At 34.5% G+C, this 13,648-nt stretch overlaps 1 protein-coding gene across 1 annotated transcript; it reads left to right on the forward strand.

The window, feature by feature from the left end:
• The first annotated feature begins 6,869 nt into the window (after window positions 1-6,869).
• LOC127557420 (olfactory receptor 51F2-like) lies at window positions 6,870-7,814 on the forward strand. Its single transcript, XM_051990746.1, has one exon. The coding sequence runs from the start codon at window positions 6,870-6,872 to the stop codon at window positions 7,812-7,814; it is 945 nt and encodes a 314-aa protein (XP_051846706.1).
• The last annotated feature ends 5,834 nt before the right edge of the window (window positions 7,815-13,648 follow it).

The following is a 13,648-nucleotide window of genomic DNA, read 5'->3' on the forward strand; positions in this document are numbered from 1 at the left end:
ACTGATACAAGTAATTCTAACCAAGCCATGGGGAGGATATATCAGAAGGAAGAGGAACTGCAAGGAAGAAGAGTATTGAGGAAATTGCAGGAGAGAACTGAGGGGAATAGGGAAAGAAAATTGTATGGAGGTGAAAGAGAATAGAGAGACAATGGCAATAAATACTTGCTGTGTTTAACAACATCTGGTGTTCCGGGTGCTCTGTGGGGAAAGAACCCAGCTAAAGAGAGCTGTGCTGGAGACATCCAAGGACCTGGTATGGTAAAAGTTCAGTTGAGACCCTCTTGGTGAGTAGAGGGACTTTTACAGGTGCAGAGGAACTGAGGCACAAAGTTTACATAGGATTGTAACTAGCAAAGCAAGCAGGTGATATAAGCAAAAAGAATGCAGTGAACTAATTTCCTTATTTATCATCAGGCAACTGTTATGGAAGAAAAATATGTTTTTCACAGCCTAAAGCAATAACAGGATACATACAGTTGTGAGAATGGGTTTGGGATGCATAAAATGATGGGAATGGGCTTAAGGGGATCTTCCTGGGTCAGTATTTTCAGAGAACAATAACTGATCTTCTCTGTAGAAGCACTTTACAGGTGTGATGCCCAAGTAAACAGAAGAACAGAATAAGGCAAGGTCACTCTATGGTCATGCTTATCATTTTGATCTAATGTATGAGTCTTTCATGAGAAATTTACAGAGTCCTTTTTGGTTTAACACCTAAAAGGTTGGAGTCACAGACTGGTGTGGAAAGATGTCTCAAAAAGAATTTGCATCTCCAAGTCAAGGAGAGAAATTTATTGTAATTGTAAAGCCAATTGAAGTGGGCTCAATTCCAAAAAAATTTAGCAAAGAGTTCAGAAGCAAGAACACAAATTTATAAGAAAAGACAGAGAGGTCTGGTTCTTCGTGTCACTGATAGACTAATTTTATGTGATTCCTAACTAACAGATTGTTATCAGCAAATTCTCAGCAAAGTTTCTAGGATTATACACTAGTATTCCAAAAGCCAGGAGACTTTATGATCATTGACAAACAGATTGTTAGTACAATAGGACTCCTAAAGTCTGGGAGCCTCAGGATTACTACTATATTTGTCTTAGAAATTGTACCCTCATCAGAAATACTTAATAAATTTTTCTTCAAAGCCTGCCTATCTAGAGTTACAATGAAAAAATACCTCTTACATCCCCAAAATATAGCCATAAAAAATGGGTCAACTCAATTAGTATTGATAGCTTCTAGGGGAAATATAGCAGTAATTTTAAGGTCCCCTGATCTTAGAGTGCTATTATTCTAATAAGCTGTCCATCAACTATTGTAAAAGTCTTCTGGCCTAGGAATACAATAATATTTCTTCCCTTAGACTTTAGGGAAGATATATTAGTGATTCTAAGGTCCTCTGACCTTAAAGTTCTACCCCCATCCCAGTCTAACTTTGGCTTTGCTACTTGCCTCCATTGCTTCAGTTTCTAATCTTCTCATAGTATGCCCTTTAAATAGAAGATCCTTAAACTGTTTCCAAGATAAACATGTCAAATTATTCCAAGGAATTACCTTATAGCCTTCCCTCCAGGCAAATCCTTTACCATACTAATTGTCTTCCTCTCAATATACTTTAGCTTATTAATATCATTCTTAAACTTTGAAACCCACCATTGAATATTGTGGGGTTTTTTAATCCAAGGAGATTCTAGTTTAGGTATGAATTGAACTAGATAGTCTTTTCCACTGTGGGATTTAGAGATTATTTGAAGTTCTCTTACAAATTGAAGATCTCTTCCTTAGTTAATTGTATCTTTAATCCTCATCCCCTATGCCTAATCCCCATGGGAGAAACAAATTTTGGGGGCAGACATTTAAATGACATAAAAGCTACTTCCTTTTCAGCTTAATAAAAGCTCACATGAGTCTGTTTTAGCGATAGTATAGATGAGTTTAATCATTTCTTCTTTTTTTAAGATGTAATAAGATATTCATAGAGATCTCAGTTTCTACTTAGTAGCAGGAATTCCAAAGAGTATCAACTTTAAACCTTATCTCTAGCTGCCTGAGCCATTTAAATAACTTCCTTTATTTTTCAGACTTTCCTATCCCATCATGACTTCAGATGGGATTTGTGTTAAATGGTCACTAAGTTTTCTCCCAACTCTGACTTCTTTGGTTTTTCATGAATTTCTTTTCTCTGTTCAATATAATAGTCCATGCTGAGCTCTGCCCCCATAGCTGAAATCTCCACATTCAACATGCAGCATGTCTCTCTTGGTTCTAGAGTTTATCCTCTGTCCTCCTCTTATGTCCAGATGTTCATCTTTTTACAACATCAAGCCTGCACTTTAGTTATAACAACAGTTGACTTCCCAAGAAGTTAGATCCTGAAATTTTCAGTTTTCTAGAACATATCCAGAAATCATAAATAAAGAAACAAGAACCTCTGGACTGTTAAAGAAAATGTCCAAAAGTCCTCATATTAAGGCTTTCAGATTTCAGTCATTGCATTCTTATTCTAGAGATTGTTTTTTGTTACTTTATATAACTTAATGAACTTAGTTATTTGGAGAAAAAACGTCTTATTTATCTTGACCATGTTGTTTGGACAATTGGAAACCCTTCTATTATTTTATCAAATTCCTTGGAAAATTAGGAACCAACCAACACCAGTTAGTCTAATCATTCTCACTAGTACAACTTTAATGTCTTTCCCCTAGGACACATTAGTGAAAATATGCTGGCTCAAGAGATGTGCTGTCAAGGGATAACCACAGATAATAAAGAAGATTATTCTCTATAAAGTGTCATCCAGAAAACAAACTCAGATTTTCTTCCTCATACCCAATGATCTAACATTTCAACTTATCTCCCCAGAAGTTCCTTAAACAAGGAGTTTAGTGAGCAGAGGTTGTGGTTTCACTTGCCTCAGGATAAAGTTCCTGACATTGAAAATCACATTCAATTCTTCTTTGCTGTGGGACTCTGTGAATATAAGCAAGCTTTTTATTCATGAAGAAATCAAGTAAGTATCAGTTTTAGCTCCACAAGTATAAAGAGAGATAGCCCTAACACCATGGGCAGGCAGCAGAGAGGGATTACAGATGCCTTTCTCATAATCTGTTAGTGACTGATACAAAAATAGAGAATTTTTTGAGAAAAATCTGATGCATGGACTATGGATCCGTACACTTTCCACTCTTTCTGAGCAACACAGATAAGCCACTACAATGCACAACATCCACTTTTCATTGTTGTCATATAGCATAGGTTTAGTGAATACTTTTTCTTTACCCCATCTTAATGGTTTCTCTCTCTGAAATAAACCAGGAATATTTTTGGGAATATCTTTGAGGTAGGTTGTTTAATTGTAATCGTGTCTATTTTGTAAAGGAAGATTGAGGTTTGAAGTTATATGCTCCAAATACCTCAAGGTTTATGTGCTAGTTGAAGGATTTAAATAAATCCTGGATCCCTGTATCTAAAGCTAGTGCCTTCTAATATGACATACTATGTCTGTTGTGTTATTTATTTATTTTATATAATATATTAAATTAAAATTAAATTAAAATAAATTATATATATATGGGGAAAGCATATATGTATATACACACATATGTACATGTATATGTATATATGTATACATATACATATATATGTATGGGGGTACAGTGCTTGGCATACAGTAAGCATTTTTAATAAATGCTTTTGTATTGATGGATTGATTGTAAAAAAAAAAAAAATATCCAATAAGACTCATTCTCATCTGATCTGAGGAAGAGATAGCAATAGTCAATATAGTATAAGAATGGCTTTTGAGAGATTGCTGAATCTCTAGCCTTGCTGGGATCAGCAGTGGAGAGACAAGACTATGATGGGATGAAGCATTGAGTGTTTTGATTTCATTTATTCAGATTATCAAAAGGAAGGGTACAATATCTCTTTGACTCAGTTCAGTCTGAGACTCTGGCTTCCTATGGGTATTCAGTTTGAAGCCAAGAATTCTATGGACCTCGTTTAATTGAACTTTTTATTTTTCTTTCATGTGCCACAAATAGCCTTGGAAAAAATACTTAACCTCTGTATGTTTGGGCTTTTCTGCAAAATGAAGGGCTTGAACTACATTTGATGAGATAATAATAAGCCAACTTTTAGATCTACCAATGCTTGTTTCTAAAATATGCTGGTTTTCTTCATTTCTCCCTCCTTTCCTTCCTTTCTCCCTCCCTTCCTTCCTTTCTCCTTCTCTCACTTTCTTCCTCTCTCTCTTTCTCCCTCCCTCCCTCCTTTCCTTTCTCTTTCTTCCTCTTTCTCTCTCTCTTCCTTTCTTTCTTCCTTCCCTTTTCCCTTCCTATTTTCCTACACTTCTCTATCCCTTCGTTCTTTTCTTTCTTCTGTCACTTTCCTTTTTGTCTTCATTTTTTCACTCTCTTTTCTACTTTCTTTCCTTCTTTCTCTCTTTTTCCCTCCCCTTTTTCTCCTTTTATAGGAAGATACTAGGCAAAATATTAGATTAAAAAAAATAATTCTTAAGCATTATTTCTATACTTGGTGGTCATATATGTGTAAGTCTTATTTCCTTTATATTAACTCTTCTCCTAAGTACTATTTTTTAAACATTCTTCTGTGTTTTTTTTAACTTTAAATTTTTTCTTTGCATTCTTATTATTGTTTTGTCAGTTGGTCTTTTTCACAATAATTGAGCTATCTCTGTTATCAGAATTCCTATATGCTTTCTTCATTTTAATTTTCCACTTTGAAATTATTGTGAAACTTGAAGCAAGATAACAATATTAATTTAATTTTATTTACAATAAGAACAAATGATTTCTGAGCAAGGGCCTGTCTTGATCTCTATTATTTGTAGCATGAGAACCATAATGCAGCATTTCCATTTTTTGTTGTTGCTATTGTCTGTTTTTTGACATTCACTTTTATTATTGAGAAGTTTTTGTTTCCCATTTTCTTCTTTTTATCTATGTTCTGAGTAATTGAAATTTTGGGATGTGGGGGCAATTAATTGGTGTAATAGTTAGAGCACCAGCCCTGAAATGAGGAGGACCTGAGTTCAAATCTGACCTCAGACATTTAACACATCCTGGGTGTGTGAATCCTGGCAAGTCACTTAACCCCAATTGTCTTGGCAAAAAAAAAAAAAAAGAAAGAAAGAAAAGAAATTTGGGGATGTAACAGCTGAATAAGATAAATACTGCTGTAATAAAAACAAGCATAGAATCTAAATGTTGAAAGAAAATATAGGTATGGTTTTTATTAAACTTCACATTGAGGATAAAAATATAATTATTATTGTTATATTAATTCTTTCCCTGAAATATCATCTAATGAGCTATAATTTTAAGCTTCAATGATTAGTAGTCTAGAAATTTATGTCTGGATACATCATTGCTAGATGTATCCTTTCTTACCTTTAGTTGAAAATAATTCAGTGATTTTTGGATCTTTTTTCGGTCCTAATTTTCCACTTCAATCCACACAACATATTTTTTCTTCTTTTATATAATAAACTTTTAGATATCAGAAAAATACTTTTTTGACTCCTCAATTTACTCTTCCTCGGACTACATGACCCCAGGTTACCCAACCATTCATTATATATCACAATTACTTAATTTTATATTATTCTAGCTCTCCTCCTCTGGAAATTGTCTAGTTTGATGATATCCTTCTTAAAGTATGTTTCCCAAAGCCAGACACAATAATCAGTAAAATAATTTTAAGAACAAGAGAAAAACAGTGTGGTGTAGTGCAAAACATTAATATTTTTATCTATTGGCTATGCCTTTTGTGCTGAACAATTTTTACTACCCACCCCAACCCTCAGTTCTTTGGATAGGTAAATATATAAAATACATGAAAATAAAATATTTGCTGATAATAAGTCATAAAGACATTTTAAAAAATTATTGGGTATACAAATTTACCATTTATTGAAAGCAAAAGATGGGCCTACTTGTTTATCTTGGTGGAATATTTGATCATGCAGGACATAGAACATGGTCAATGTTTTTCAGAGTTGATTAATATTTTGATATTTTGAGACCCCCACATTCATTTACTCAATCTCACCTACAGTTTAAGAAGTTTTGGTATAGTAAATAGCAAAATGTCCTTTGAATCAAGACTTCAGTGACTTCGGTTCTAGTTCTTTCTTGGATACAAATTGACTGAGGGATTGTCACCTGACCTATCAGTGTCCCAGACAATTTATGAAGATAAATATGTTAACAAATAAAATACTAGCCTGTGGTAGAAGAATGAGTTTTCACATTTGGAATTGCCTATAATGTAATCATAAGTTTTAATAAAATGATAGTAATTCTTATACAATATTTTATATTCTATAAGAACAACAACAACAAAATTTTTTAAAAGTTATATGAAGGAATATAAAATGATTATAGGATAGAGGACCTACTTAGTCCTTTATCCTGCTATTTCTGATACTTCTATCTGGAGCCAAGCAAAAGAAATCTTTCTCCTTGCTGGAATGACAGCTCTTAAAATATTTGAAAAGAACTAGCTCAGCTTAAAACCTTTGACATTTAACTTTCCATTTTAAAGTTTCCTTAGTTTTCTAAGCTCTCCTGCATATCACCTTTTTTCATGATCACCATCACTATTACCATCACAACTCTATTTAAAATGGGTGGTTAATATTCATGTCTTGCCTTCTACTCCTTTTCACTGTCAATTAATTGAAGTATAAAATGAAATTCATTTAAACGAAGGCAGAAAATGATAGCTTAGTATTATACTTGTGTGATCATCTTGGATTTGACATCAAAATTCCTATGTTACTACTATTTTTTTCACTATTACAGATTGGAAGATTTTCTATTTGAATGATATCTTCTTAATTCATCATGTCACTTTTGTCAAATAAAACAATCACATCTCTGACATTTCTGCTAACTGGAATTCCTGGTCTAGAAGCTTTCCACACCTGGATCTCTCTTCCCTTTTGTTTCCTCTATGCCATTGCCATCTGTGGGAATAGCATGATCCTATTCATCATCATCACCAATCAAAGCCTTCATGAGCCCATGTACTATTTGCTTTCCATGCTATCAGCCACTGACATGTGCCTGTCCCTCTCCACTCTACCCACTACTCTTGGTGTCCTCTGTCTTAATATTCAAGAGATTGGTTGGAATGCTTGCCTTAGCCAAATGTTCTTCATTCATTTCCTTACTGAAGCAGAGTCTTCAGTGCTCTTGGCCATGGCCTTTGATCGCTACATTGCTATCTGTAACCCGCTGAGATATGCTACTATTCTCACTCCAACCAGGATCATTCAAATTGGGCTGATAATAGTAGGAAGAGGGACTCTATTCATGATTCCCCTCCTGGTGCTTCTTAAGCGACTGTCATTCTGTAGGGATAATATTCTTTCTCATTCTTACTGCTACCATCCTGATATAATCAAATGTTCCTGCTCTAGTATCAGAGTCAACAGCATTTATGGACTTTTTGCACTCCTTTCAACATTTGGTTTGGATGCTCCTTTGATTGGTGTCTCCTATGTGCTGATTATTCATTCTGTGCTCAGCATTGCCTCCCCAGAGGAGAGGTACAAGGTTTTTAGCACCTGTATTTCCCACATTATTGTTGTGGCTATCTTCTACATCCCTCTCATTGGACTGTCTGCTGTTCATAGGTGGGGAAAGAAGGCACCCCCATTTGTTCACACCATTATGTCTGATGCCTTCCTTCTTCTGCCTCCTGTATTAAACCCAATCATCTATAGTATAAGAACCAAGCAGATCCGTAAGGCAATCATCAAGGTTTTTCTAAAAAAAGATTACTGACCAATGAGTTCATATCAGAAAAAGGACAAATGTCAGGTATCTTGAATGGAAAGTAATGACTTTCTGTAACATAATCACTTTAAAAAAAATTTCTTTCCTGCCAAAAGGTACTATCTGATTTTGTTTCCATCTAATAGACAGTGGTATGGAATTTTGGGCTCTACTTAAGATTGCTTCTGCTCTCAAGAGATTTGTGTGGAAAAGAGAACATTGTTAGCCAAAAAAGGGGAAAAAATTAAGCATGGAAGTGACTAGCAACCTAAGTTTTTCAAATATTTGTTCAATTTGATTCCCCAAAAAAGGAAATGAGTGAATGTAGTAATGGGTGATTCATTCAAAAAACAAGAATTTAATAAACATTAATTCAAAGCCCACTGTATGCAACAATATAAATACCAGACAAAACATCTGGTATCAATAAAGAAGTGATTACTATCCTTAAGGAAGCTATCCTCCTGTGAGCTTGGGCAAGTCAATTATGCACCTGAAGAATTGTGCTAAAAATGAAACTGAGTACTATGAAATATTCAAAAGTTATTTGCAAAGTGAAGTGGGAGAAACAGGAGAATGATATAAAGAGTAACAGCAGTATTATAAAGATAATTAAATATGAATAACAATAATTCTGTTCAATATAGTGCCCTACCATATTTCCAAAGGACTGCTGGTGAAAAATGATTCTCACTTCCAGAGAGAAAATGATTGACTTAGAATGCATTGAACAATATTTTCCTCTTTATTTCTCTTGTTTTATTTATTTATTTTGGACATTGGCTAATGTGGAAAAAAGCTTTCTGTGACATCACATGTATAATGGGCATCATATTTCTTCCTTTCTCAATGGGTGGGGCAAGAGTGGGGAAAAAAGAGAGAATTTGAAGTCGAAAATAAAAATAAAAGAAGAATATTAAAAGAAAGGACATCAATATAACTAATTTCTTTTAAGAGTCAGGTGTGGTCGATCTGGGGAGAATTAGGATAAAATCATTAGAAAAATAGACACTTAACAAGATTTTCAAAAGATTCCACAATGATAATAGGAAAAAGATGGCTTTGAGTCTTGCAGGGCAAGACTTCCCCTTGGTTGGGTGGGGAAAATCATAAAAATTTGCCTTGTATATGCAAGAACAAGACTGAATTCCAAGTGTTCTGCTTCTAATATTCCTTCACTTCAAACATCTGTATCTGGAAAGCAATTACTTTATAATGTGTCTTTATGCATGTGTTTAGGGTGGGAGAAGGTGGAAAATGACAATTATGAATTGTGATGAAAGCTTTGAGAGACTGAATGAGAATAAGATTTTCTGAATGCAAAGGTTAAAGTAGATGCTTCCAGCTTTGTCCCTTGCAATGGGAAACTCATTTGGAATCATGGATTAAAACATGTAAAATAGAAAAACAACAACAAAAATAATACCTCACATAACTGAAGAGCTTTTATTATAACCATTCTATAAAGTAGAAAGATAAATGTTTTTGTATGAATCTTATGGATAAAAAATGAAGTTGAAGAGACTAAGTAACATATACAAGCAGCTAGCAAATGTTGGGGAAAACATTTAAATTCATGCCTCCTCTCAATTCAAGGCTAGGATTCTTTTCATTATACAATTCATCTGAAAGGACAGCATCTTGTGATAATTATACTGGAAGCTTTAGTGCTTCACTATGTCAGATCAGGGAAGGTGAATTTCCTTAGAGATTTTTGTTTCAAATTTTATTTATAATTCTATACAAATACAAGTCCTCAGAGGATATGAACTGACATTTGACCACCTTCAGCTCCTAACAAACATGTTCTTGCACACATAAATGGAGAGCTTTCTTCTTCTTCTTCTTCTTTTTTTTTTTTTTATTATAGCTTTTTATTGACAAAACATATGCATGGGAAATTTTTCAACATTGACCCTTGCAAAAACTTTTGTTCTAACTTTTCCCCTCCTCCCTCCAACCCCTCCCTTAGATGGCAGGCAGTCCCATATATGTTAAACATGTTAAAATATGTATACACATTTACATATGTATATATACAATATATGTATACATATTTATACAGTTGTCTTGTTGCACAAGAAAAATCGGAGTTAGAAAGAAGGTGAAAAATAGCCTGGGAAGAAAAACAAAAATGCAAGCAAACAACAACAGAAAGAGTGCAAATGCTATGTTGTGGTCCACACTCATTTCCCAGTGTTCTTTCACTGGTGTAACTGGTTCTATTCAGCACTGATCAATTGGAATTGATTTGGATCCTCTCACTGCCGAAGATAGCCACTTCCATCAGAATTGATCCTATATAGTATTGTTGTTGAAGTATATAATGATCTCCTGGTTCTGCTCATTTCATTTAGCATCAGTTCATGTAAGTTTCTCCAAGCCTCTCTGTATTCATCCGGCTGGTCATTTCTTACAGAACAATAATATTTCAAACATTCATATAGCCCAATTTATTCAGCCATTCTCCAATTGAGGGGCATTCATTCAATTTCCAGTTTCTAGCCACTATAAAAAGGGCTGTCACAAACATTTTGGCACATACAGGTCCCTTTCCCTTCTTTAATATCTCTTTGGGATATAAGCCCAGTAATAACACTTCTAGATCAAAGGGTATGCACAGTTTGATAACTTTTTGAATATGGTTCCAAATTGGAGAGCCTTCTTTTTAACAGAGAAAAATAAATTACACAAAATGGACTAACATCACCAAATGTCTCTCAATATATATAGAATTTCACAACTATACTCTCATCTTCTTTTTAAATTTTTTTTCTTTATTTTGGTGAATTTATCCATCATAATAAAACAAATATTTCAACATATGGACAGCAAAGAACACTTCAAGGAGAAAGGGACTAAAAAACATTGAGCATCCATTTTAGGAAAAGTAAGAATTGTGACTAAATGAAATTAAAATAATAGAAAAGTTGTATTACTGTGAGGTCTGTGTGAGCTATGTGTAGGGATTTCCTTCTTAAATAGCATCTGGATATCTCAGGCAGGGTCAGACTGAAGAGTTGATTATATGAAAATATCTGTGTTATGTGAGTGACTGGTCCTATGTGGCCATATCTTTGTATTTCTGTGTTGTCATGTGTGTGCTTTTGTTTTTGTTTGCTTTCTATAATAAAGTAATCATGTTTTCCCTGGCTTCTCGAGTATCAATTATCCATAAATCCTTGATCGCAGGTCTTTATTCTAAACTGAACAGCATTTACTAACTCCTATTTTGTGAATGGTAAAGCAGGGCAAGTAAGAAAGCTTGGCAATTTTAATGTTTACATGCAAAAATCTGCTTTTTGCAGTCTCTAAATAAGAGCTTTGCTTGAGCAATGATCATACATAGCAGGGCTTCATAATCTTTTCCCACTTAAGACCCCTTTACAAACAAGAAATTTTTACTTGATCCCAAGTATATAGATATATAAAATTAAAAAAAAATACATATATATATATCACATTTACTGATAATAAATCACAAAACAATTTTACCATTTATTGAAAACAAATGCAAATTTGTACATTTATGATATAGATATGTGTTTTTTTTTTATAAAAAATTAAATCTTGAGAGAATATTTGATACTTTTTACTGCTGCTAAATTTTTTACATCTCCATGTTCAGTTATACCACTCCAGATGGAGTTGTAACCCACATTTTAAAATTGTTCTATAAAATCTACCCGATCAGTAGGCCTGTTTTGGCTTGAAGGGCTTTAATGAAGAGAATAACCATTTATAGAGCAATTACTATGCTCCAAGCAATTACTATGTTTAGCATACTGTTTTCTCATTTGATCTTTACCCAACTCTGCAAGGTCAGCATTTAATTATCCCCATTTTACAGTTGAGAAAACTGAGGTTATCAGATGTGAAATGACTTGCCCAAATCCCCACAAATAGGATTTTAACTCCACTCTTCTTGATGATGTTCTATATAGTCACCTAGTTACTTCAGTAATTACCCTTAAAATTACCAGAAGCAAGGCTATTTCCATATTAGCCATATTGCAAAAAAAAAAAAAACAAAAACCGCAGACCAAAAAATAAAACAAATCAACCAAACTCCAAAACAACAAGAATAATAAAGAAAAAAACCCTATTGTGTATCAATTTGCATTCAGATTCCATTATTTCTTTCTGGAGGCAGAAAGCATTTTTTATCATATAAGTAAGTCTTTTCAGGTTTCTTTGAAATTCTCCTCCTTGTCATTTCTCAAAGCAAAATAGCATTCCTTTATAATTAGATAATAAAATCCTATTTCATCATAAGTAGATATTTAGCCATTTCCCAATTGATGGGCATCTCCTCCATTTCCAATTCTTACCAATATAATAAAAGAACTTCTGTAAATATTTTTGTCCACATAGGTCCTTTCTCCCTTTTAATTTTTATATGTTTGGGCTAGAGACCTAATAGTTGTATTGCTGAGTCATATGTATACTTTTACAGCTCTTTGCACATGGCATTAAACTGCTCTTAAGACTGATTGGATCATTTCACTACTTTACCAACAATGCATTAGTGTCCTCGTTTTCCGACATTCCCTCCAACAGTTGTCATTTTCCTTTTCTGTCATGTTAACCAATCCAAAAATTTTGGGAGTATACCACAAAGGTATTTTAATTTGCATTTCTAGTGATATAGAGCATTTTTAATATGTTTACAGATAGTCAAAGCTACTCTAGCATTAAAGTTACCCAGAATCCTTGTCCTATTTTGACACATTGATGAGGAGGGTCTCTAAATCTTTATAAAATTTTTCTTTGACCTTATCAGGGCTCATTATGGTGGGAGCATAGGCACTGATGATCGTGACATAATGTGTGTTTTCCAGCAAGTAACAATCTCAGTTGTCATGAACCTATCATTCACTCTTTTTGGCAAACATACAAGGTTGCTGACAAGATTAGTTTTGATTGCGAAACGAATACCAGCTTCAAGATGTTGGTCCTTCGCTGAGACCCTTCCAAAAACAATTCTTTATTCAGTTCTCATTCAGTAAGCTAGCCTTTATGAGCCAAACTGGTTTTACTCAAGGCTGCTCTTTGGATAGACTATCTGCTGGGTTCACTGGCGACAAGAGCTGTTTGTCTTCCAGGTCTACTAGATTTTGGTAGGAGGGAAGGGGGCAATCTATAAATGTGTATACATTCCGTATATTGATGTTAAGTGGAATCTTTTTACAGAAGTTTTGTGTGTGTGTGTGTGTGTGTGTGTGTGTGTGTGTGTGTATGTGATTTCTACTGTAGGATGGGATGCAGATCTAGTGTGGTAAAGACAAGGTTGGGTAGGCAGACAATTTTTAGAGGACATTTTGTTTTTTTTTTTTTTTGCCCTGCCCTCACACCGGAGGTACTCTTTAAAAACCACCCAGAAACCTGCAGAATCCCACTATTGCTTCCAGTGAGATGACACCATGGCCAGTGCTGTCTGTATACAGTGTTGTGATGTCATTTCCCAGTGTATCTCCTTTATCATTTTCCTGTCACCACATGAGAGATTTTTAAATGACAAAGTAATATGGGTGATCTTTTTTTGATTAAAACATGAATCTAAGTGAGGCAGAGTTGCATAAACTTGTTAACTTCACTCTATCTTTAAGAGATTGTAAGATTGTCTGAGGGACTTGAAGGAAGCAGATGGGCTGTAGAGTCCTTGCCTTGTGACAGCCTTGGAGGAAGCGTGAGCCACCTTCAGCACTTGACCCAGGTGCTTCAGAACTTCTTGCCCAGGTTTCCAGGGCCTTGCCAGGCACTGGAGTGTGGTGTCCTTCATAGGGAACTTCCTCATGTCCCTAGCCAACTTGGACAACACTTGCGCCGAAATCACTGGACAG

The sequence above is a fragment of the Antechinus flavipes genome, chromosome 3, assembly GCF_016432865.1.
Source record: "Antechinus flavipes isolate AdamAnt ecotype Samford, QLD, Australia chromosome 3, AdamAnt_v2, whole genome shotgun sequence".
Taxonomy (NCBI): Eukaryota; Metazoa; Chordata; class Mammalia; order Dasyuromorphia; family Dasyuridae; genus Antechinus; species Antechinus flavipes.